At 42.5% G+C, this 22755-nt stretch overlaps 1 protein-coding gene across 1 annotated transcript in view; it reads left to right on the forward strand.

Moving 5' to 3' along the window:
• Positions 1-20983, forward strand: part of GTF2E2 (general transcription factor IIE, polypeptide 2, beta 34kDa) — a 103646-nt gene extending 82663 nt beyond the window's left edge. The window contains exons 7-8 of the mRNA XM_011944539.1: positions 19114-19229; positions 20463-20983. Of these exons, the coding sequence (XP_011799929.1) occupies positions 19114-19229; positions 20463-20579 (233 nt within the window). The 3' untranslated portion in view covers positions 20580-20983. The remainder of the gene's footprint in view (positions 1-19113; positions 19230-20462) is intronic.
• The last annotated feature ends 1772 nt before the right edge of the window (positions 20984-22755 follow it).

Here is a 22755-nt window from a genome sequence, read left to right on the forward strand (position 1 = left end):
GTCAGGAATTTGAGACCAGCCTAGCCAACATGGTGAAACCCTCATCTCTACTAAAAATACAAAAATTAGCTGAGTGTGGTGGCATGCGCCTGTAATCCCAGCTACTTGGGGGACTGAGGCAGGAGAATCTCTTGATCCCAAGAGGCGGAGGCTGCAGTGAGCTAAGATTGCGCCTCTGCACTCCAGCCTGGGTGGCAGAGCAAGACTCCATCTCAAAAGAAAAGTAAATAAATAAATAAATATAGATAGGTTAAAAGTAAAAGCATGTAAAATGATATACGTTGTAAACACTATCGGGAAAGCTAGGGTGGCTATATTAATATGAGACAGAGTAGACTTCAGAGCCAGGAAAATTACCAAGGATAAAGAAGGACATGGGCCGGGCATGGTGGCTCACGCCTGTAATCCCAGCACTTTGGGAAACTGAGGCAGGAGGATTGCTTGAGGCCAGCCTAGGCAACATGACGAAACCTCATCTCTACAAAAAATACAAAACAGCCTGGTGTGGTGGTGTGTACCTGTAGTCTCTGCTACCCAGGAAGCTGAGCTGGGAGGATCACCTGAACCGAGGAGTTGGAGGTTGCAGTGAGCCGTGATTGTGCCACTGCACCAGTTTGGGTGTCGGAGCCACACCCTGTCTCAAAAGAAAAAGATTAAAAAAAAAAAAAAAAGAACATTTCGTAATGGTAAAGGTATCAATTCTCCAAGAGTACGTAATAGTCCTAAATACCTATGTATCTAACAACAGACTTTCTAAATACATGAATTAAAAATTGATAAAACTAAAAGGAGAAATAGATACATCCACAGTGAGACTCTATAGCATTCCTGTCTCAGTAGTTGATTGAACACATAGTTGGAAAATTAGGATATAGAAGTACGGAGGAGCACCATCAACTAATTTGACCTAATTGGGATTTCTAGAACTGTGTGTCCCACAGCAGCAGAATACCGTGCATGTATTTTCCTTTTGTTCTTTTTTTGAGACAGCGTTTCGCTTTCGTTGCCCAGGCTGGAGTGCAATGGCACAATCTTGGCTTACTGCAACCTCTGCCTCCCAGGTTCAAGTGATTCTCCTGTCTCAGACTGCCAAGTAGCTGTGATTAAAAGTATGCACCACCACGCCTGGCTAATTTTTTGTAGTTTTAGTAGAGACGGGGTTTCACCATGTTGGCCAGGCTAGTCTTGAACTCCTGACCTCAAGTGATCCACCTGCCTCGGCTGCCCAAAGTGCTGGGATAACAGGTGTGAGCCATTGTGCCCAGCCAGTTATTTATTTATTTTTTGTTTTATTTTTTGCTCTATGCTGTTATAAATGCTGTGTGTACATTTTCTTGAGGTTGAATTGCTGGATCAAAAGATAGACATATTTTTAAAAATACTAATGCCTTACCAAATGTCTGTTGTAAAATTGGGCCAATTTATACCTCCACAATAGTGAATGAGAAGGAATCCATTTCTTCATGTCCTCACAAATACTGATTGGGTGTTTTTAGTTGACTTTGCCAACCTCATAGAACATGAAGAGTATCTTGTTTTTTATTTTATTAATTTTTATAAATAGAGATAGGGTCTCACTATGTTGCTCAGACTGGTCTTGAACTCCTGGGCCAAATGATCTTCCTACCTTGGCCTCCCAAAGTGCAGGGATTACCGGTGTGAGCCACCGTGCCCAGCCAAAGACTGTCTTGTTTTAAAAATTTATTTTATTTCAGTCATTTTATAAAATTAAAGAAAGCCAGGTTATTTCTCTTTGTCAGCTGAACATTTTGTCCCCACATGTGTTAAAAAGTAATTAAATTTGAAATTCTATGATATTGTACCTCTAAGATACCCCTGTGTTCCAGTATTCATCTTAAGTATTTATGCAGCTGTAATACATTTACATAGATGTCATATTTAAATGATTTACATAGTAGATGTCATATATTTACATTTACATAGTAGATGTCATATTTAAATATTGCAACAGCATTGAGCTAAGGAAAGGCAGGGATTAAGTATAAATGTTTTATTGAAAAAAATTGAAGAGTTTTTATTCAGGATTTTTCTCTGAAAATAGTTCAAGTGACTTTAAACAAAAGGAAATAGTTAAATCAAAAATTTTTAAGTGTACTTTCAGTTCCATTCTGCCATGAAAATATATAGTGTTGTGTATTCTTTTTGTATATTAATATACAGATCAGGTTTCTAGGCCATTGCTGCTACTATTTAAGTAGGTAATACTACCTCTGCGATTGTGTCATAAGAGGCCTGCAATATGTAAGCTTCTGTGCATATCAGGTAGAAAGGCAAAGTAATTTCAGTCTTCAAGGAACTGAAATTTTGCAGTGGTAGAAAGTGTATTGAATGAAATTAACCTAGTAAAAGGTATGTTTTTCATATGTACTTTTTTTCCCGTTTTGCCTTTATTGTTATACAGAGAGAAGTACACAGTTGACTTGTTAGATATGTCATACCTATTCTAAAGAAATGAATACAGTTTTCACATGTTGATAAATTAGAATTTAACAAATTGATGATCAAAATACCAGAACTGTTCTTTGGTATGATATAGTTTCTTCAGCAGCTATAATAATAAATTTGACGTGTAAAATTCTGGCTGTTGCATACATTTTAAAACAGTAATTTTGCATGCTTTATTAGGATTACAGAGGTATTTTTATTGCTGAGTTGGAAGTTTGACCTGAAATTATTTTCTTTCATATATGCCTGTAGTGGGCAAAGCTGGCCATATTCATTACATAGCCTTTAAAGTTTGGCTAAAAAGCAGATAGTTGGGGACTTCTGGCTTTTACTTAGAATGGAGAAAGCTAGAGAGCATCGTTCCTACCCTTACAGCAATAACAAACCCCAGAAATTTGCATGTTGATATCTTCTTGAATTCATCAGTGAGCTGAGGTTGCAGGTTAACCACCCAACCCAAACTGTAAGGAGAGACAGGCACCCCCATGGAAAGGTAAGACATGAGCACTTGTTTACCTGAGACAGACAAAGTGAACAGCCTGTAGGATAATTCAGTTAAAATTTAATGAACTTAGTGTGGACCAGCAAGAAAGCAGAGATCACCTGGGGGGCTGCAGACACAGGGGCAATTTGTATCCACTCACAGGCTCTTCTCCACAGATTTCATTGGATGCTTACTAAAAAGATTGAGGCTAGGGTGTGGGTACTGAGAAAGTGTCCGTTACTCTTCCCCCTGGAGGAGGGGGACAGTAGATCCTTTTGGAAAGACATGAAGTTCTGTCTCAGTCCTCCTTCCCTTCTTTGCTCTTATGAGATAAGAGCCTTAAGCCACCGTGGAAAGAGAACAGAAAAAAAGTCTTTCGTCCTTGGCGAGGGACAGGATTATGTGCTAGCCCCAGAACTTTAGTGGAGGAGAAAAGGCAGGAGCACTGAGAAGGCCACACCCCGGCCACCAAGGAAAACAGTGTTTGCCCAAGACCAAAGCTTAATCCTAACGTCAGAGAATCTTCCCACCCATACGAGGCTAACAGCTGTGGACTGAGAAGTGACACTGGAGATCTGTGAGAGGCGCAAGAACATGGGGGCAGACCAGCTCAGATGCAGTGTAAAATGAAGACCAAAAAAGCTGAAGGTCGAACAGACACTGAGGAAAATATCCTCTGGCAAACCAGCCACTACCCTACACAGTTCGAAGCTGGTGGTATGTTGTGGGTAACCATGGCAGCAACAAATTCCAAACCACGTTCCTGTCCTGACAATAGATTGACTCAACCTCCACACACTAAAGATCTGGCAGAAGGAAAGGCGGGCCCATTTCCCAGGCATAAAAACTATTTACCTCAGTCTCAGCTGTCTTACAGAGGATATCCTGCTTTCAAAAAAGTTTTTGAGGCATAAAAAGAAGGAAGGAAGAACAACACACTATTGAGACAGGACATTTTTAAGACCAAATTCTTTGGAACTACCAGACATGGAATCGAAAATAACTGTTTAGTATGTTAAGATCTCTAGTAGAAAAGGCAGGCAACTTGCGTGGTCAGGTGGGATATTTCAGCAGAGAGATAGACACTGTAAGAAAATAAAATAAATGCTAAAAATGAAAATGACAGTAACATAGGCGAAAAATGTCTTCAACAAGCTCATTATTAAACTTGGTGTAGCCAAAGGAGTCTGTGAACTTGAATACAACTGAAGTGTGAAAAAAATAGGGCAGATCGCCCATGAGCTCTGAGACAATGTCAAGTGGTCTGAATTTGTAGTTAAAGTCTGAGAAGGAAAAGAAAGAAAACGGGGCAGAAGAAATACTTGAAGATGTGATGACCAAGAATTTTCTAAAATTAATGATGGATACCAAAGATCTGTGAAGCTCGGAGAACACAAACAGGATCATCCCCCAAACCAGACAAATGACTGAAAAACACCAAGGCATGTCATATTCAGACTGCAGAATATGAAACATAGAAAATACTGAAGGCAGTCAGAGGAAAGAGACTAATTCCAGAGGAAAAAAAAAAATGCAGGATTCTTATTACAACCCATGCAGACCAAAGGATAATGCAGCACATCTTTAGAAGGCCAAAAGGGAGAAAATCCTTTGAACCCAGAGTTCCGTACACAGCAAAAATCATCTCTCCTCTCCCTCCTCTCCTCTCCTCTCCCTTCTCTCCTCGCCCTCCTCTCCCTCCTCTCCTCTCCTCTCCCTCCTCTCCCCTCCCCTCTCCTCTTTTCTCTTCCTTTTTTTTTCTTTCTTTCTTTTTTTTTTTTTTGACACAGTCTCACTCTGTGGCCCAGGCTGGAGTGCAGTGGTGCAGTCTTGGCTCTCTACAACCTCTGCCTCCAGGGCTCAATTGATCCCCCCATCTCGGCCTCCTGAGTAGTTGGGACTGCAGATACATGCCACTACATACAGCTAATTTCTTGTATTTTTAATAGAGATTGGGTTTCACCATGTTGCCAAGTCTGGTTTTGAACTCTTGGGCTCAAGCGATCTGCCCTCCTCAGCCTCCCAAAGTGTTAGGATTACAGATGTGAGCAACTGCATCTGGCAAAAATAATCTTTCAAAAATGAAGAAGAAATAGTCTCTCAGAGAAAGAGAAATGGAGAGAATTCATTGCCATCAGACCTGCGCTACTGGAAATATTAAAGGAAGTTGTTCAGGAAGAAGGGGTATGACGTTAGACATTTGGATCCATACAAATAAGTTTCTTGGAGATAGAGTTTTTATTACTTAAAAATATTTTTCTAATTTCTCTGAAAGATGACCATAAATCAAAAATATTAACAATTTATTTTGTGTTTAGGGCATGTTATGTGAAATAAAATTTATGACAAATTAGCTCAAAGGTCATGAGCCACCATGCCTGGACACTTTTTTTTTTTTTTTAAGATCAATTCCTGCAGCTATCTGGTATATACTGTCTATAAGAACCCCACTTTAGGCCAGGCGTGGTGGCTCATGCCTGTAATCCCAGCACTTTGGGAGACCGAGGCAGGCGGATTACCAGGTCAGGAGTTCGAGACCAGCCTGACCAACATGGTGAAACCCCGTCTCTACTAAAAATACCAGAATTAGCCAGGTGTGGTGGCACGTGCCTGTAATCCCAGCTACTCAGGAGGCTGAGGCAGTAGAATCACTTGAACCGGGGAGGCGCAGTTTGCAGTGAGCTGAGATCACGCCATTGCACTCCAGCCTGGGCAACAGAGGGAGACTCTGTCAAAAAAAAGGAAAAGAAAAGAGAAGAAACTCACTTTAAATATAGACAGGTTAGGGGCCGGACATCGTGGCTCATGCCTGTAATCCCAGCATTTTGGGAGGCCGAGGCAGGCAGATCACCTGAGGTCAGGAATTTGAGACCAGCCTAGCCAACATGGTGAAACCCTCATCTCTACTAAAAATACAAAAATTAGCTGAGTGTGGTGGCATGCGCCTGTAATCCCAGCTACTTGGGGGACTGAGGCAGGAGAATCTCTTGATCCCAAGAGGCGGAGGCTGCAGTGAGCTAAGATTGCGCCTCTGCACTCCAGCCTGGGTGGCAGAGCAAGACTCCATCTCAAAAGAAAAGTAAATAAATAAATAAATATAGATAGGTTAAAAGTAAAAGCATGTAAAATGATATACGTTGTAAACACTATCGGGAAAGCTAGGGTGGCTATATTAATATGAGACAGAGTAGACTTCAGAGCCAGGAAAATTACCAAGGATAAAGAAGGACATGGGCCGGGCATGGTGGCTCACGCCTGTAATCCCAGCACTTTGGGAAACTGAGGCAGGAGGATTGCTTGAGGCCAGCCTAGGCAACATGACGAAACCTCATCTCTACAAAAAATACAAAACAGCCTGGTGTGGTGGTGTGTACCTGTAGTCTCTGCTACCCAGGAAGCTGAGCTGGGAGGATCACCTGAACCGAGGAGTTGGAGGTTGCAGTGAGCCGTGATTGTGCCACTGCACCAGTTTGGGTGTCGGAGCCACACCCTGTCTCAAAAGAAAAAGATTAAAAAAAAAAAAAAAAGAACATTTCGTAATGGTAAAGGTATCAATTCTCCAAGAGTACGTAATAGTCCTAAATACCTATGTATCTAACAACAGACTTTCTAAATACATGAATTAAAAATTGATAAAACTAAAAGGAGAAATAGATACATCCACAGTGAGACTCTATAGCATTCCTGTCTCAGTAGTTGATTGAACACATAGTTGGAAAATTAGGATATAGAAGTACGGAGGAGCACCATCAACTAATTTGACCTAATTGGGATTTCTAGAACTGTGTGTCCCACAGCAGCAGAATACCGTGCATGTATTTTCCTTTTGTTCTTTTTTTGAGACAGCGTTTCGCTTTCGTTGCCCAGGCTGGAGTGCAATGGCGTGATCTCAGCTAGTTGCAACCTCCACCTCCCAGGTTCAAGTGATTCTCTTGCCTCAGCCTCTTGAGTAGCTGGGATTATAGGCATGCACCACCACACCTGGCTAATTTTTGTATTTTTAGTAGAGATGGGGTTTTACCATGTTGGTCAGGCTGGTCTTGAACTCCTGGCCTCAAGTTATCCACCTGCCTCAGCCTCCCAAAGTACTGGGATTACGTGCAGGAGCCACTGTGCCTGGCCCTGTGCTTATATTTTCAAGTGCACCTGGAATATTCACCAAGATAGCTGGTATTCTAGCCCACAAAACAAACTTTAATTGTATTTGAAAGAATTGAAAGTACCATTGGCCCTCCGTGTCTTTTGGTTCTACATCTGTAAATTCAACCAACTATAGACTGAACATATTTGGTAAAAAATTGTGTCCGTACTAAACACATACAGACGTTTTCCTTGTCATTATTCCCTAAACAATACAGTATAACTATTTACATGGTGTTTAAATTGTGTCAGGCATTATAAGTAATCTAGAGATGATTTAAAGTACATGGGAGGATAGACGTAGGTTATATGTAGATACCGTACCATTTGATATCAGAGACTTGAGCATCTGTAGATTTTGGTATCTTGTTAGGAGTCCTGGAACCAATCCCCCATGGATACCAAAGGCTAACTATACATGAATGATTTATGTGGGCCATAATGGAATTAGGCTAGAAATCAATAACAGAGCTAGCTATATTTGGAAACTGACCATTTGGAAATTAAATAATTTTATTTATGTATTTTTTGAGACAAGAGTCTCACTGTATAGCCTGGAGTGCAGTGGCATGATCACAGCTCACTGCAGCCTTGTCCTCCCTGGGCACAGGCGATCCTCCTACCTCAGCCTCCCAAGTAGCTGGGACTACAGGTGTGTGTCACCACGCCTGGCTAATGTTTGTATTTTTTTGTAGAGATGGAGTTTTGCAATGTTACCCAATCTCGTCTCGAATGCCTAGGCTCAAGTGATCTGCCTACCTCGGCTTCCCAGAGCACTAGGTTTACAGATGTGATCCACCACACCCAGCCTGAAATTAAATACCTTTAAGTAACATATGGTTCAAGGAGGAAATCACAGGGAAGTAAAAACGTTGTTGCATTAAATGAAAGTGAAAGCACAGTGTATCAAAACTCATGGGATGTAGCTATAGCAGTGCTTATAGGGAAATAAAGAGCATTAAGTGCTTTTAGTTAAAAAAAAAAAAAAAAAAAGGTTTATGGCCGTACACATTTCATGTATCAGTCGATGGATATTTGGGTTTTTCCACTTTTTGGCTGTTACGAATAATACTGCTATGAACATACCTATACAAGATTTTGTGTGGACATGTGTTTTCATTTCTCTTAGGTATATACCTAGGAGTGGAATTGCTACATCATATGGTAATTCTATGGTTAACTTTTTGAGAGATTGTCATACTATTTTGCAAAGCAGCTACATTAATTCACATTCTCACCAGCAATGTAGGAAGGTTCTGCTTTCCCCACACCCTTGCCAACACTGATTTTAGCCATCCTAGTGGATGTGAAATGTTACTGTGATTTTGATTTGCATTTCCCTAATGACTAATGATGTCAGAGATCTTTTTGTGTGCTGATTGGCCATTTATATATTTTATTTTTATTTTTGTTTATCTATCTATGTATCTATGTATCTATCTATCTATCTATTTATTTTTGCTGTAGAAACAGGGTCTCACTCTGTTTCCTGGGCTTGAGTGCAGTGATGCGATCATAACTCATTGCAGCCTCAAACTCTTAGGCTCATGCAGTCCTCCCTTCTCAGCCTCCTGAGTAGGTAGGGCAACAGGTGTGTGCCACGGTACCTGACTATATATTTTTTTTTTTTATAGAGACAGGGTCTTACTATGTTGCCCAGGCTGACCTTGAACTCCTGGCCTTAAGTAATCCTGCCGTGGCCTCTCAAAGTGCTGGAATTATAGGTGTGAACCACCACACCTGGTCCATCTGTATATTTCCTTTGGCAAAATGTTTGTTGAAATCCTTTGTCCATTTAAAAAATTGTTTTGTGCTTTTATTACAGAGCTATAAGAATTCTTTATTCTGGATACAAGGCCATTGTGAGATACATGCTTTACAGATATTTTCTTCCATTCTGTGGGTTGTCTCTTCACTTTCTTGATGGTGTCTTATGAGGTATAAAAGTTTTTAATTTTGGGCCAGGCACAGTGGCTCACACCTGTAATCCCAGCACTTCGAGAGGCCGAGGCGGGCAGATCATCCGATGTTAGGAGTTCAAGACCAGCCTGGCCAACATGGCAAAACCCTGTCTCTACTAAAAATACAAAAATTAGCTGGGCATGGTGGTCCCCATCTGTAATCCCAGCTACTCGGGAGGTTGAGGCAGGAGGATCACTTGAACCTGGGAGGGTGAGGTTGTGAGCTGAGATTGCGCCACTGCACTCCAGCCTGAGATTGCGCCACTGCACTCCCACTTTTTACTTGGGATAAACAACAGACACCAAAACAAGAAGGGGAGAAGCCATGGGGTAACTCTTTACCTTGAAAACAACTTTACAATGGGAGAAACACCATATTCTTTTAAACAACTACTTTAAACTGTCCTTTTATTTTACTAATGTATAATTTATGAAAATTAAAATCCTGCACATTTTAGTGTACAATTCCGGAAGTTTTGACAAGCATATGGTCATGCTAACACCACAATAATGATACAGACAGTTCAACAACCGCAAACCACCCTATTCTCCTCTGCAGTCACTCTCTCTCTCCACGGGCAGCCCCTGATCTGTTTCTATGGTTCTGTTTCCCAGGAATATTATAAACGTGTAAATAAAATCACACAGCATGTCCCTTTGGAATCTGGCTTCCCTCACTAGGCATGATGCCTCTGAGATTCAGCCACGTTGTTGGTTGGAATGTCAGTCCTTTGTTCCTTTTCATTGCTGAGTTGTATTCCATTGTAAGTATGTGCCACAGTTAAGGGGAAATTAAGGGACAGTTAAAGACGTGAGTTGTTTCCAGTTGTTGGTGGTTATGAAGAAAGCCAGTGTAAATACCCATGAATTTTATGTGAATTTGGGTTAACACCCAAGAGTGGGATGGCTGGCTCCTACAGTAGTAAATAGTACAATGTAGAGATCTATACCTACTACTTAGCTTTCTAAAGGAGGACACTGGGCCCATGTCTCACATCATAAACAAAAACTCCTAGAGGAAAAAACAGAAGTAAATCTTCATAACCTTGGATTAGGCAGTGGTTTAGACATGACACCAAAAGCACAAGCCGCAAAAGAAAAAAAGATAAAGGATTTGATCAAAATTTAAAACTTTTTTTTTTTGTTTGAGACAGAGTTGCAGATATTTTTTTTTTGAGACAGAGTTGCACATATTTGGGCAGACGATGCCTGTTCTTTACGTATGTCCAGATAGCAGGTCATACGGTGGTAGTGACAGAATTCTCAAGAAATACTTGTTGAAATGTTGAGGATGAAGTGGCACTTGTCTTATGTAATCCTGCCTGCTTAAGTTATACTTAAAATTTATTTTTTATTTTTAAGACAGGATCTTGCTCTGTTGCCCAGGCTGGAGTGCAGTGGCACAGTCGTAGCTCACTGCAGCCTTGAACTCCCCTGGATCAAGCCATCCTCCCACCTCAGTCTCTTGATTAGCTGGGACTACAGGCATATGCCTCCATGTCTGGCCAATTTATTATTTAATTTTTTTTTTTGTAGAGATGGAGGTCTCGCTTTTGCCCAGACTGGTCTTGAACTCTTGGCTTCAAGTGATCCTCCCACCTTGGCCTCCCAAACTACTGGGATTACAGGTGTGAGTCATTGCACCGAGCCAATACGTTTTTGTTTTTTTGAGGTGGAGTCTCGCCCTGTCACCCAGGCTGGAGTGCAGTGGTGTGATCTGGGCTCACTGCAACCTCTGCCTCCTGGATTCAAGCAATTCTCCTGCCTCAGCCTCCTAAGTAGCTGTGATTATAGGTGCGCACCACCACGCCTGGCTAATTTTTTTTTGCATTTTTAGTGGAAACGGGGTTTCATCATGTTGGTCAGGCTGGTCTCAAACTCCTGACCTCGTGATCTGCCTGCCTCAGCCTCCAAAAATTCTGGGATTACAGGATGAGCCACTGTGCCTGGCCAGGCCAGTACTTTTTTAAAAAGAAAAATTTCAAGCAGTGTGTATTAGTTTCCTGTTGTTGCTGTAAGATGTTACCACAAACTTTGCAGCTTAAAACAACACAAATGTGATATCTTACTGTTCTGGAGGTCAGAAGTCTTAAATGGATAAAGAGGGCTGCACTCCTGCTGGACACTCATGGGGAAATTCATTTCCTTGCCTTTTCAGCTTCCAGAGGCTGCCCAAATTTCTTGGCCCATGTCCCAGCATCACTCTGATCTGTGCTTCTGCCTTGACTCAGGCTCTCCTGCCTGCCTCTTTCCTTTATAAGGAGCCTTGTGATTACATTGGGTCTGCTCAAATAATCCAGAATAACCTGCCTCTCAGTATTCTTTTTCCTTTGGACCAACACCTTCTGATTCCCCTTCTCCTAGCCTCTAGTAGTCATCATTCTATTCTCTGCTTCTGTTGAGTTCTGACTATTTTATATTCCATGTAGAGGTGAAAACATGTGGTTTTTGTCATTTGGTGCCTGGCTTATTTCATTTAACAATGTTCTCCAGGTATCATGTTGTTGCAAATGACAGAATTTCTTTCTTTTTTAAGGCTAATAGTATTCCATTGTGTGTGTATGTATCATATTTTTGTTATCCGTTCATCTGTTGATAGACACTTAGATTCTTTATCTTGACTGTTGTAAATAATGGTACAGTGAACGTGGGAGTGCATGCATCTCCTCAGCATACTAAGTTCAAGTCCTTAGAATAAATACCCAGAAGTGGGATTGCTGGATCAAATGAGAATCTAGTTTTTAGTTTTTTGGGGGGACTCCATACAGTTTTCCATAATGGCTACACCAATTTACATTTCCAACACTGTACAGGTGTCCCCTTTGCCACATCCTCACCAGTGCATTTTATCTTTTGTCTTTTTGATGATAACCATTCTCACAGGTGCGAAGTGATGGCTCATTGTACTTCTCTTTCTCCTTTTTCCTTTAAGTCTCTGCCCCAATTGGAAATCATTGTGGTTTTGATTTGTATATCCCTAATGATGAGCCATATATCTGTTGGTCATTTGTATGTGTTTTTTTTTTTTTTTGAGATAGAGTCTTGCTCTGTTGCCCAGGCTGGAGTGCAGTGGTGCAATCTCGGCTGACTGCAACCTCCATATCTTGGACTCACGTGATTCTCCTCCTTCAGCCTCCCGAGTAGCTGGAATTACAGGTGCCTGCCACCATGCCCGGCTGAGTTTGTATTTTTAGTAGAGATGGGGTTTCGTCGTGTTGGCCAGACTGCTCTCGAACTCCTGACCTCGGATGATCCTAATGCCTTGGCCTCCCAAAGTGCTGGGATTATAGGCATGAGTCACCGTGCCTGGCCTCATTTGTATATCTTCTTTTGAGAAATGTCCGAATGTTTCTGACATTTCAGGATTTCTGAATATTTCTGAATTTTCAGACAATATTCAGGTCTTTTGCCAATTTTTTAAATCAGGTTTTTTTTTTGCTATTATTTTGAGTTCCATATATATGGAAAGAATATATATATGTATATATTTCTTTTTTGGAGGCAGTGTCTCATTTTGTCACCCAGATTGTAATTCAGTGGCACAATCGCGGATAGCTGCAGCCTCCGCCTCCCAGGCTCAAGTGATCCTCTCAGCCTCCTGAGTAGCTGGGACTACAGATGTGCACCACCAAGCTTGGCTAATCTTAAAACATTTTTTGTAGAGACGAGGTCTCACTATATTGCCCAGGCTGGTCTCGAACTCCTAGACTCAAGCAATCTTCCTGTCTCGGCCTCCCAAAGTGCTGGGATTATAGGCATTAGCCGTGGCGCCTGGCCTATATTTTGTATATTAACCCCATATTAGATGTATTGCTTGCAAATATATTCTTCCAATCTGTAGGTTGTCTCTTCACTCCGTTTACTTTGCCATGCTGAAGCTTTTTGGTTTGTTGTAATCCCAGTTGTTTATGTTTGCTTTTGTTGCCTGAACTTTTGGGGTCAAATCCAAAAAATGATTGCCCTAACCAGTGTTGTGTTGTATTCCCTCTCTTTTCTTGTAATATTTTCACAGGTTCAGGTCTCATGTTTAAGTCTTTAATCCATTTTGAGTTGATTTTTCTATATGGTGTGAGACAGTGGTCTCATTTCATTCTCCTGACTCCCTTTATTGAAGAGACTGTCCTTTTCCCATTGTATGTTCTTAGCACCTTTGTCAAAGATCAACTGATTGTAAATGCATGAGTTCATTTCTGGGCTTTTGTTTATGCCAGTCCCATGATGTTTTGATTACTGTAGCATTGTAATATGGTTTGAAGTAGTGTGGTACCTCTAATTTTATTTGTTTTGCTCAAGATTGCCTTGGCTAATCAGTTTTTTTGTGTGTTTCCATTAGACTTTTAGAATTATTTTTTCTATTTATGTAAAAAATGACATTGGAATTTTTAAAGGGATTTAATTGAATCTGTGGATCACTTTGGATAGTATGGACATTTTAACAGTATTATTAATTCATCCAATTCAGAATCCAAATCTTGAGATCTCCTCATCTCAAGATTCTTAGTCACCAAAGTCTCTTTTACCATATATGGTAATGTATTCACAAGTTCTGGGGATTAAGATGTGGACATCTTCGGTGGTGGTGCATTTTTCTTTGTAGCACACAAGAGAAATTATTTTGATAGTTTCTCAAATGTAAGATCACTAGAAGGTGAGGTAAATCGAGAAATGTCCTGTTTTTTGGAACCTCAAAGTGGAGATAATGACACTTTTGAGGATAAAAAGTCACGTTAATAACACTTGTTAAAGGAAAAGGGAGGAAGGCATGGCGTGTTGCTAGTTGAGATTCTGCATTTGGTTTTGTTGTTTTGGAGACAGGGTCTCTCTTTGTCTCCCAGGCTGGAGTGCAGTGGCACAGTTCTAGCTCACAGTGTGGAACTTCTGGGTTCAAACTCTCTTCCCACCTCATTCTCCTGAGTAGCTGGGACTACAGGCGAGCACCACCATGCCTGGCTGATTTTTTAAATTTTTGAGATGAGGTCTCGATATATTGCCCAGGCTGGCCTTAAGCTCCTGGGCTCAAGCAGTCTTCCCACCTCCATCTCCCTAAGCTCTGGAATACAGGCATGAGCCACGGGGCGTGGCCTACCTTGTTTTTTAAATGGCAAAGATGTACCTTAATGCTGACACTAGAACACCACAGCCTAATGTGGGGCTGAGAAAAAGTGGCAAGTGCGTGAATTATTATTAATATGATCCTCCTTATTTTTAGGTTATTTGAAATTTTATACTAGCAATACACAAATATTTCTGCATATTGTTAATAAAACCTTTGTCAAGTCTGTAGAGCAAAAAATTGAAAATTCTGTAAGTAAACTATATTTTCTCTGGGGATACCTATTGGTGTGTATTTGTCACATCTTCACGATGTATTTAATATGTATGTGTTTTTGCTTTTTAAGAAATTTGTAGAATTTTTGTTTCTTCTACTTTACATAAATGAGATCAGTTTGTGTCTAGTAGCCGATCCTCTTTTTCAATGTTTTATATTGCCTTTATTAAAAACACCAGCACCCAGAAAATGAGGACGGGTGTTAGATGTTGATGATAACAGTAATAGGTGTAGATAATGTTGTTTCATTTGCAGGCATTATTCTGAGTGCTTTATTAACTCCTCTAATCCTCACTATTCTATGAGGCAGGTATTATTATTACTATTACTATTATTATTTTTGAGACGGAGTTTCGCTCTTGTTGCCCAGGCTGGAGTGCAGTGGCGCGATCTCAGCTCACCGCAGCCTCTGCCTCCCGGACTCAAGCGATTCTCCTTCCTCAGCCTCCCGAGTAGCTGGGACTATAGACATGCGCCACCACGCCCGGCTGATTTTGTATTTTTAGTAGAGATGGGGTTTCTCCATGTTGGTGAGGCTGGTCTTGAACTCCCGACCTCAGGTGATCCACCTGTCTTGGCCTCCCAAAGTGCTTGGATTACAGAGCCACCATGCTCAGCGAGTCAGGTATTACTATTATCTTCACTTTATAGATGAAGAAATGGAGGCAGAAAAATTAAGTTACTTTTGCCACTTTGTGCAGGAAATGGGGTAACTGAAGTCACAGCCAGGCCGTCTGGCTCTGAGGCCTGGACCACACTGTTGTGCTACTTTTGCATTTATAGGAAAGGGCTAAGCACAGACAGAATGTGAGTGTGTTATTTGGGAATTTTAAGCAAAGCCTCATTGGTAAGTTGGCTCATTTTCTTCCCTTCTATGGCAGTTACACAGTTTTTTATTCTTAACTCATGTGAGACAAGGGTCTTTTGAAATGAAAGGATCAGATCTGAACTTCTAAATTCTAGTCTGTTTTCTCCTCTTTTCTGCTGAGAGTAGATTTCTAAATCAGTTCTGATTTTATTTACCCTTACAGTTTAGAGGGTGCCTGACTTTCATGATACTTGGCTGTCTTCTGCCGTAATGAAGTGTCTGCCTTTAAATTTGATGTCCCTTGATCATTTTGTTTTCAAAAAAGAGATTGCTATTTTTTTAAAACCCAAAATACGTAGATCTTGGTTTTTAAATACCATTCTATAATAAAATGAGTCAGGAATCCTTGAAGAAATGATTGATTCCAAATGAGGGGAAACACAAGATGAGCCTGGAACATCTTGTAGTACCAGAAAGTGAGAGAAAGAAGAAAAACTGGAAAAAAAAAAAAAAAGGAAACAAGTCAGGGTCGTAGGAACCAACATGAAGGAAATCTTAGTGATTAGAGCTGGGATGTTTGAACCACAAAATAAATACTGATCGTCATGGATTGTCATCTGTGTAATAAATATGTAGATATAAATCTATACAGTAATATCCATGAGTCTCTGCTAAATTAAATAATTGAAAAACAAGTTGGAGGTTGGGCACAGTGGCTCAGGCTTATAATCCCAGCACTTTGGGAGGCTAAGGCAGGTGGATCTCTTGAGTCTAGATGTTTGAGACCAACCTGGGCAGCATGATGAAACCCTGTCTCGATTAAAAATACGAAAGATAGCCAGGCGTGGTGGCACATGCCTGTAGTCCCAGCCACGTGGGAGGCTGAGGGACAAGGATTGCTTGAGCCCAGGAAGTTGAGGCTTCAGTGAGCCGAGATTGTGCCACTGCACTCCAGCCTAGGTGACAAAGTGAGACCCTGTCTCAACGAACTGAAGAAAGAGCAGCTCTTTGGTTTTTGTTTGTTTGTTTGTGTGTGTGTTTGTGAGATGGAGTCTCTTGTTACCCAGGCTGGAATACAGTGGCACGATATCAGCCCACTGCTGCCTCTGCCTTACAGATTCAAGTGATTCTCCTGCCTCAGCCTCCTGAGGAGCTGGGATTACAGGCACCCAGCGCCACGTCCAGCTAATTTTTGTATTTTTAGTAGATATGCGGTTTCACCATGTTGGCCAGGCTGGTCTTGAACTCCTGACCTTGAATGGTCCACCCTCCTTGGCATTTCAAAGTGCACGATTACAGGCATGAGCCACCGTGCCCAATCTATTATAGTAGAATTCTAATTAGTACATATGGAAGGAATGTTGGAAATAATTTGCCAGTAGGTACTTAGAAGTAATCATTTTTGTAGGTAAGCACTACCAGTGGATGCTATTATAAAATTAGTGATAATATGAGAAACAGGGTATTTGTATAGTCTGAAAATCTCTCTCCAATTAATTATTAACTACAAAGGAAAAACTGATAGCTTCATGACAGAGAAACCTGAGAGAGAACACCTTGCCTGATGGTCTGTGTTTACCCGGGTCCATGTTGACACTATGTAGCTTGCTACTGTGCCCCGAGAAGGGCACAAGCTTGTTACTGTGTTGTTCTCGCCAGAATTGCATAACCTCAATCTAGTAATGAGGAAATACTAGACAAACCCAAATGGAAGTTTCTATAAAAAGCTGACTAGTGGGAAACAAAGACTGGCCACACTTAGAGAATGGAGGAGACCAAAGAGATGTGGCAGGTGAATGCAGGATCCCGGGCCAGGAAAAGGGCATCAGTGGTCAAACTCGTGAAGTTTCAGCAAGGTCTGTTGATGAATTAATAGTAATATGTCCATGTTAGTTTAAATAATTATACAATTATGTAAGGTGTTAACATTAGGGGAAGCTGGGTAAAGGGCATATCGGAACTCTGTGTACTCATTTTGTAACGTTTTTGTTAGTGTAAAATTATTTTTAAAAAGTTTAAAAATGTAAAAGGAAAAATACAGGCCAGACATGGTGACTCGACGCCTGTAATCCCAGCACTTTGAGGGGCCAAGGCAGGTGGATTGCCTGAGTTCAGGAGTTTGAGCCCAGCCTGGGCAACATGGTAAAACCCCATCTCTACACAAAAGCCCCCCAAAAACAACTTAGCTGGGCATGGTGGTGTGTACCTGGGTCCCAGCCCCTCAGAAGGCTGAGGTGGAAGGATCACTTGAGCCCAGGAGGTGGAGGTTATAGTGAGCTGAGATTGCGCCACTGCTTTCCAGCCTGGGCAACAGAACTAGAGCCTATCTCAAAAATAAATCAATTTAAAAAAAAGAAAAACAGTCTGTCTCATCTAGGGTGTAGTAGTAGACAATGATGGTATTTTATACATTCAGTAGTCAAATCATTGATGTCTGGGCTGTAGTAGACAGTGATGCTGTTTCATACATTCAGTAGTCAAATCACTGAGGACCTGTCATGTGCTAGGTACAGTGCCAAATGTCATGGAAACCAGATGGAAATAGAGCTCCCTGCAATCAAGGAGCTTACAGAGGCTGAGACAATCATGCACACAGTTATCAGGTAGGTCATGTCCATAATGTGTGCAGATGAACGTTCAGTGAGTGTGTAGAACCCGTAATGTAGAAATAACCCCTAATGTGTCTATGGAAATTAAAAAATCTTATTTAGAGACATTTTGGATTTAAATAACTTTGTGCTCAGGTTGAATTATTTGTAGTAGATTTTGCCACTTTTGCCATTGGTCACCTGCAATGAAAAGCTTCAGGGTAGGTGGTAGAAAACAGATTTCCACAGTATCACCAGAGTCCTGCCTGTGTGGGCATCTATTTGCTTTATGCAGCATGTACTGAAATGAGAGAGAAGGGAGGGAGGAAGGAAAGTTGGAAAGGAAAGAAATTTGGCCCAGCACAGTGTCGGGTGCCTACTTCATTTATCGTTTGTGAACGGACCGTGGGAAGTTCATGGATCTGGAAGAAAAGGAGGGCAGTGCCGGGTGAGGGTCTGGATTGGGAGGAAAGGAAGGGAAAGTGTGTCCCCTCAGCGTGTGGGGCAGTTGTGAGCGGGAGGCTCCGTGAAGCCTCGGGGCTCAGAGAGCTTTTCCTTTTTTCATTCCTGAGTGCATAAGTCTTAGGATTTTGTGTCTGAAAGTAGCTGCTGATAATTAAACCAGTGATCAGAACCTATCTTCAGGAGCAGAATGTAAGATGTAAATAATGTTCATTTGGGATGCTTCCCAATTGTGGTCTCTCTTGGTTGCAGAAATGTGGCAGAGGGACCACAGGTTTCTGAAGACAAGATGCAGGCAGGACTTTTTCTCCTTGTGTTACAGAGCGGGGGTGAGACAGTGTTTCTCTTTCAGCTAGCCCCCTTTCTCTTTCATGCCTCCTTTGTCACCAGTTCCCAGGTTATTTGATTCCAGTAGTCTTTTTTGCAGATAAATTGTTGAATAACCTCATTTCTGTGAAACGTAGGTTCCCATCTCCCTCCACGTTTCTTATTTTCTATTAGTGAGAGAGGAATGAGTGTATCATGCTTAGGGGAGCTGAGCAGGAACTAAGCTGTTAGCCCTAAATAGAGGAATTAAAGGAGGGTGTCGACGGCTTTCCTCCCCAGAAAAGCAGGGCGGTCCATCGCCGCAGCCCTTATTTGCCGGCCTCTAGAAACAGCCCCACTGCGGGGGCTGCGTGGGTGCAGTTCTGTCTCCAGGCCCTCCCTGCACCTGTCCCACACGTGGATGTTTTGCCCTGACTTGTTTCATGATGACATCTCAGATGTGCTCATTTGGATCCAGAGGAGATAACACTGAAGCCTGGATTTTGATCATCAAGATGCTGTAGCTTGTAAAAATGTGTTGTAAAATAACTGGTGTCTCTTTGGTACAGAATTTCAGAAACTGTGGAGGAGTGTCACTGTGGATTCCATGGACGAGGAGAAAATTGAAGAATATCTGAAGCGACAGGGTATTTCTTCCATGCAGGAATCTGGACCAAAGAAAGTGGTGCGTAATCTCTAGCAAAGCAGCTTAATCCCCCGCCCTGAAAACTGTTAGCGTGCTCCGCTTTCTGCCCTCTGAAGAGCCAAGAGTCGTTCCTTGCCATTGTTTTTCAGTGTGGGCAGCCCAGGTCGCATCTAAGGTATTGCAGGGCTGCAGACCCGCCTTCGGTGCTGCTCCAGGCCTGTGAGTGCCTTTCCACACCCAGCTCCTCCCAAGCAGTCCTGCTTTTGAGGTCCAGCCATGTGGAACCTTCCAGGGTCTGCGTGTTCCCCACCCTCCTGACTCTAAGCTGCTACAGGCCCTTCTCCTCATTCTTAAAGGGAGGCTGCGCCTTGATCTGCACAACCTTTCAGACTTGAACGGGGGGCCCTCCCCTGCTCTGTGAGCCTCGCCGTCCTGGTGCCTGGTTCTGCCATCATGACTTTCAGGTCCCTTAGGAACCAGATATTTTGTCTGTATAATTTCTAAATCCTGCGTTCACGGGATGTTAGTCATTAAATGATGACTTTTACATTGTCTTGTACCAGCAAATAAAATCTGTAGTCCAAGAACAAAGCCCGGGGGGATGATTTGCCAGCACCCTTGTTAGCAGCGCTGTGCCCCTCCCTGCTTTCCTTGTCCACCGTCATGCTTTGTAGCTTGTCACCTGTGTCTTTCTGGGGTGTGGGGTGGGGATATGTGTTCGGTGAATTTTTAGGACTCACCAAAAGGGAAGCTTTATTGTCAATCTCTTTCCACAAATCAGTGTAATTGTAGCCCTTCATGATTTCCTATTATTGTCTCATTTGTTGATTTTTTCATCATGTGATGCTAATATTTGAAATATATAGAAAAGAATAAGAGAATATTATAAACCTTCATGTGCCCCTCCTTTCTCAGGATTTTGCCATGTTTTCTTCAGATCTTTTTAAAATCGGTAATGGTGGATACGTTTTTAAACCTGATGACAGAGACAGCTGAAGGGCTCTTTTGTTTGACTTAGTGCCTAGAATCGTTTTGATAGGTTTTTGTGCCTGCTCCTTCATTTCCGATGGCGTCTACATCTCCGGGGAACAGAGGCCTGGGGTCTGGTCAGGGCGTGTGCTGTGCCCTGCGTGTGCTGCTGGGCGGCAGAGCAGGAGCAGGGTCCAGACCCGGCATCCTCAGCCGCTGGCATCTGGTCATGCTCAGAACATCCTGACCACACCACCCCTCGGAGCAGCTGTGGTTTCTAACTGTTTTTACCTTTTTCTTTAGGCCCCTATTCAGAGAAGGAAAAAGCCTGCTTCACAGAAAAAGCGACGCTTTAAGACTCATAACGAACACTTGGCTGGAGTGCTGAAGGATTACTCTGACATTACTTCCGGCAAATAGAGAACAGCTTTGCCCTGGAACAGAGTCACAGATACACAATCAAGAGCGTTCCTGCTGATGCTCCGGGTCTGAAGACAGTCTTCCCATCTGCTGCTTGCGGCTGCGGAGAGGAGCAGTTCAGTTTACAGAACAAGTGCAAATTACCAAACTCAAAGCTTATTTGAGTAGAATGGGCTCATGGGCAATGTGACGTTCCCTGTTAACCTGTTACTCCCTGGGAGAAAGGCGCTGTGTGTGGCATGCAGGTGTCTTTGCTGTATTTTTCTTCACTTCTAAATGGTTCCTGGTTCCTTTCTTCCTCGTTTGTTACTTTAGAGCAAGTTTGCCCGTAGTCTTGAATGCAGTATTTGTTTATTCCAAAATAACATATTTATAATAAAATCATTGTAGAAGGATTTTTAAGATGTTAGTGAATTCTGTTTCTTTTCATTCTTGGAAATGGCAGGAAGCAGCTCTGGTCTCTGCTTTCCACAGGTCACATGCTGGGGATGTGATGAAGCCTACAGCCTGCACTGTGTTGCTGAGTACATGGATTTCACCACTGGAACACAGGTGTGCCGCTTGTTAGCAAGCTGAGCAATAAAGATGTGCTGGATGTCACTGTTAATGTTTTCTTTTAAAAAGAAGCATCAGCGTCAGCTGGGCAAGCTGGTTCACGCCTGTAATCCCAGCACTTTGGGAGGCTGAGGTGGGCGGATCACGAGGTTAAGAGATTGAGACCATCTTGGCCAACATGGTGAAACCCCGTCTCTACTAAAAATATAAAAATTAGCTGGGTGTGGTGGCACACGCCTGTAGTCCCAGCTACTTGGGAGGTTGAGGCAGGAGAATCACTTGAACCTGGGACGTGGAGGTTACAGTGAGCTGAGATGGTGCCACTGCACTCCAGCCTGGGTGACAGAACGAGACTCTGTCTCAAAAAAAAAAAAAAAGCATCAGTGTCCAGCTTCTTGGGTTGGTAAATTCCAGGATGGCAAGCCTGGGTAGAATCTCCTTGCCAACCTGAACGTCAGCTATACCATGTCCCCACCCTCATGTGGCCTGACCCGAGGTTCTTCTGGTGGAGATGCCCTCTGTCACCCTGTCACTGGCCCATCTCTTGAGAGCCATTATCAAATATGTGAGTGTTCTTTAGAGGAGTGAGGGTGACTCACGGGAAATTCACGTGATTCCTGCTTTTCACGGTGAAGTTCGCATTTTCCTCACCTGCACTCTATGTTTTGCTGTGGTCCTTTGCGCTAGTGGTCATGGTGCTCCTGTCACAGCATGGGACAGTAGTGGATTAGGAAACGAGGTGGTGGTTCTCAGAAAAGGCATGATGGAAACCCAGAGCAGGAAGTGCTTTGTGCAGATGACAAGGAGCCTTTTTGCTTTTTCAGTTGTTTTCTCTTTTCTACTTACCTTTCATCCCTTCACAGCGTCATCTGTTTGCTTTACCTCTTTCTTACCTCCAAGCTCGAAAATGTGGCAGGAGAGGATGTAACTGAGGTTCCCACGATAATTTAGAACACAGGAAATACAGCCTGTCTTGCTTTGTATCAGCTTTTTTTCTGGTAAGGAAAAGCTTTAATACCTTACGGCATGAAACTAGCTTTCCTGTAAAAAATCTAGAGTTAGCTCATCTCCAGGTAGGTACCAACTTTTGTGATCTCTACACTCCATCTCATTTTATGGGCCAGGTCTGGAAGTGCAGTTTGGACATCTCACCTGCTTTGCAGGGAGATGGTCCTCGGGGCCTCCCTCTCTGTGGTAAGGTGCTTACTGCCAGTTGTGTATTGGTTATGACTTCTAGCAATGTCTGTGCTCAACTGTACTTCGTGGGCTGGCCTGATAATTGATGTCGGTTATTTTGTCTAAAACTCATTTCAGAAATGAAGATCTAGCAAAATGAAGTGACTCAAAAAATTCCGTAGCTTTATCTCATTCACTTACACTTTCTTTTTTTTTTTTTTTTGAGACGGAGTCTTGCTCTGCCGCCCAGGCTGGAGTGCAGTGGCCGGATCTCAGCTCACTACAAGCTCCGCCTCCCGGGTTCACGCCATTCTCCTGCCTCAGCCTCCCGAGTAGCTGGGACTACAGGCGCCCGCCTCGTCGCCCGGCTAGTTTTTTTGTACTTTTTAGTAGAGACGGGGTTTCACTGTATTAGCCAGGATGGTCTCAATCTCCTGACCTCGTG

The sequence above is a fragment of the Colobus angolensis genome, unplaced genomic scaffold (genome assembly GCF_000951035.1).
Source record: "Colobus angolensis palliatus isolate OR3802 unplaced genomic scaffold, Cang.pa_1.0 Scaffold233, whole genome shotgun sequence".
Taxonomy (NCBI): Eukaryota; Metazoa; Chordata; class Mammalia; order Primates; family Cercopithecidae; genus Colobus; species Colobus angolensis.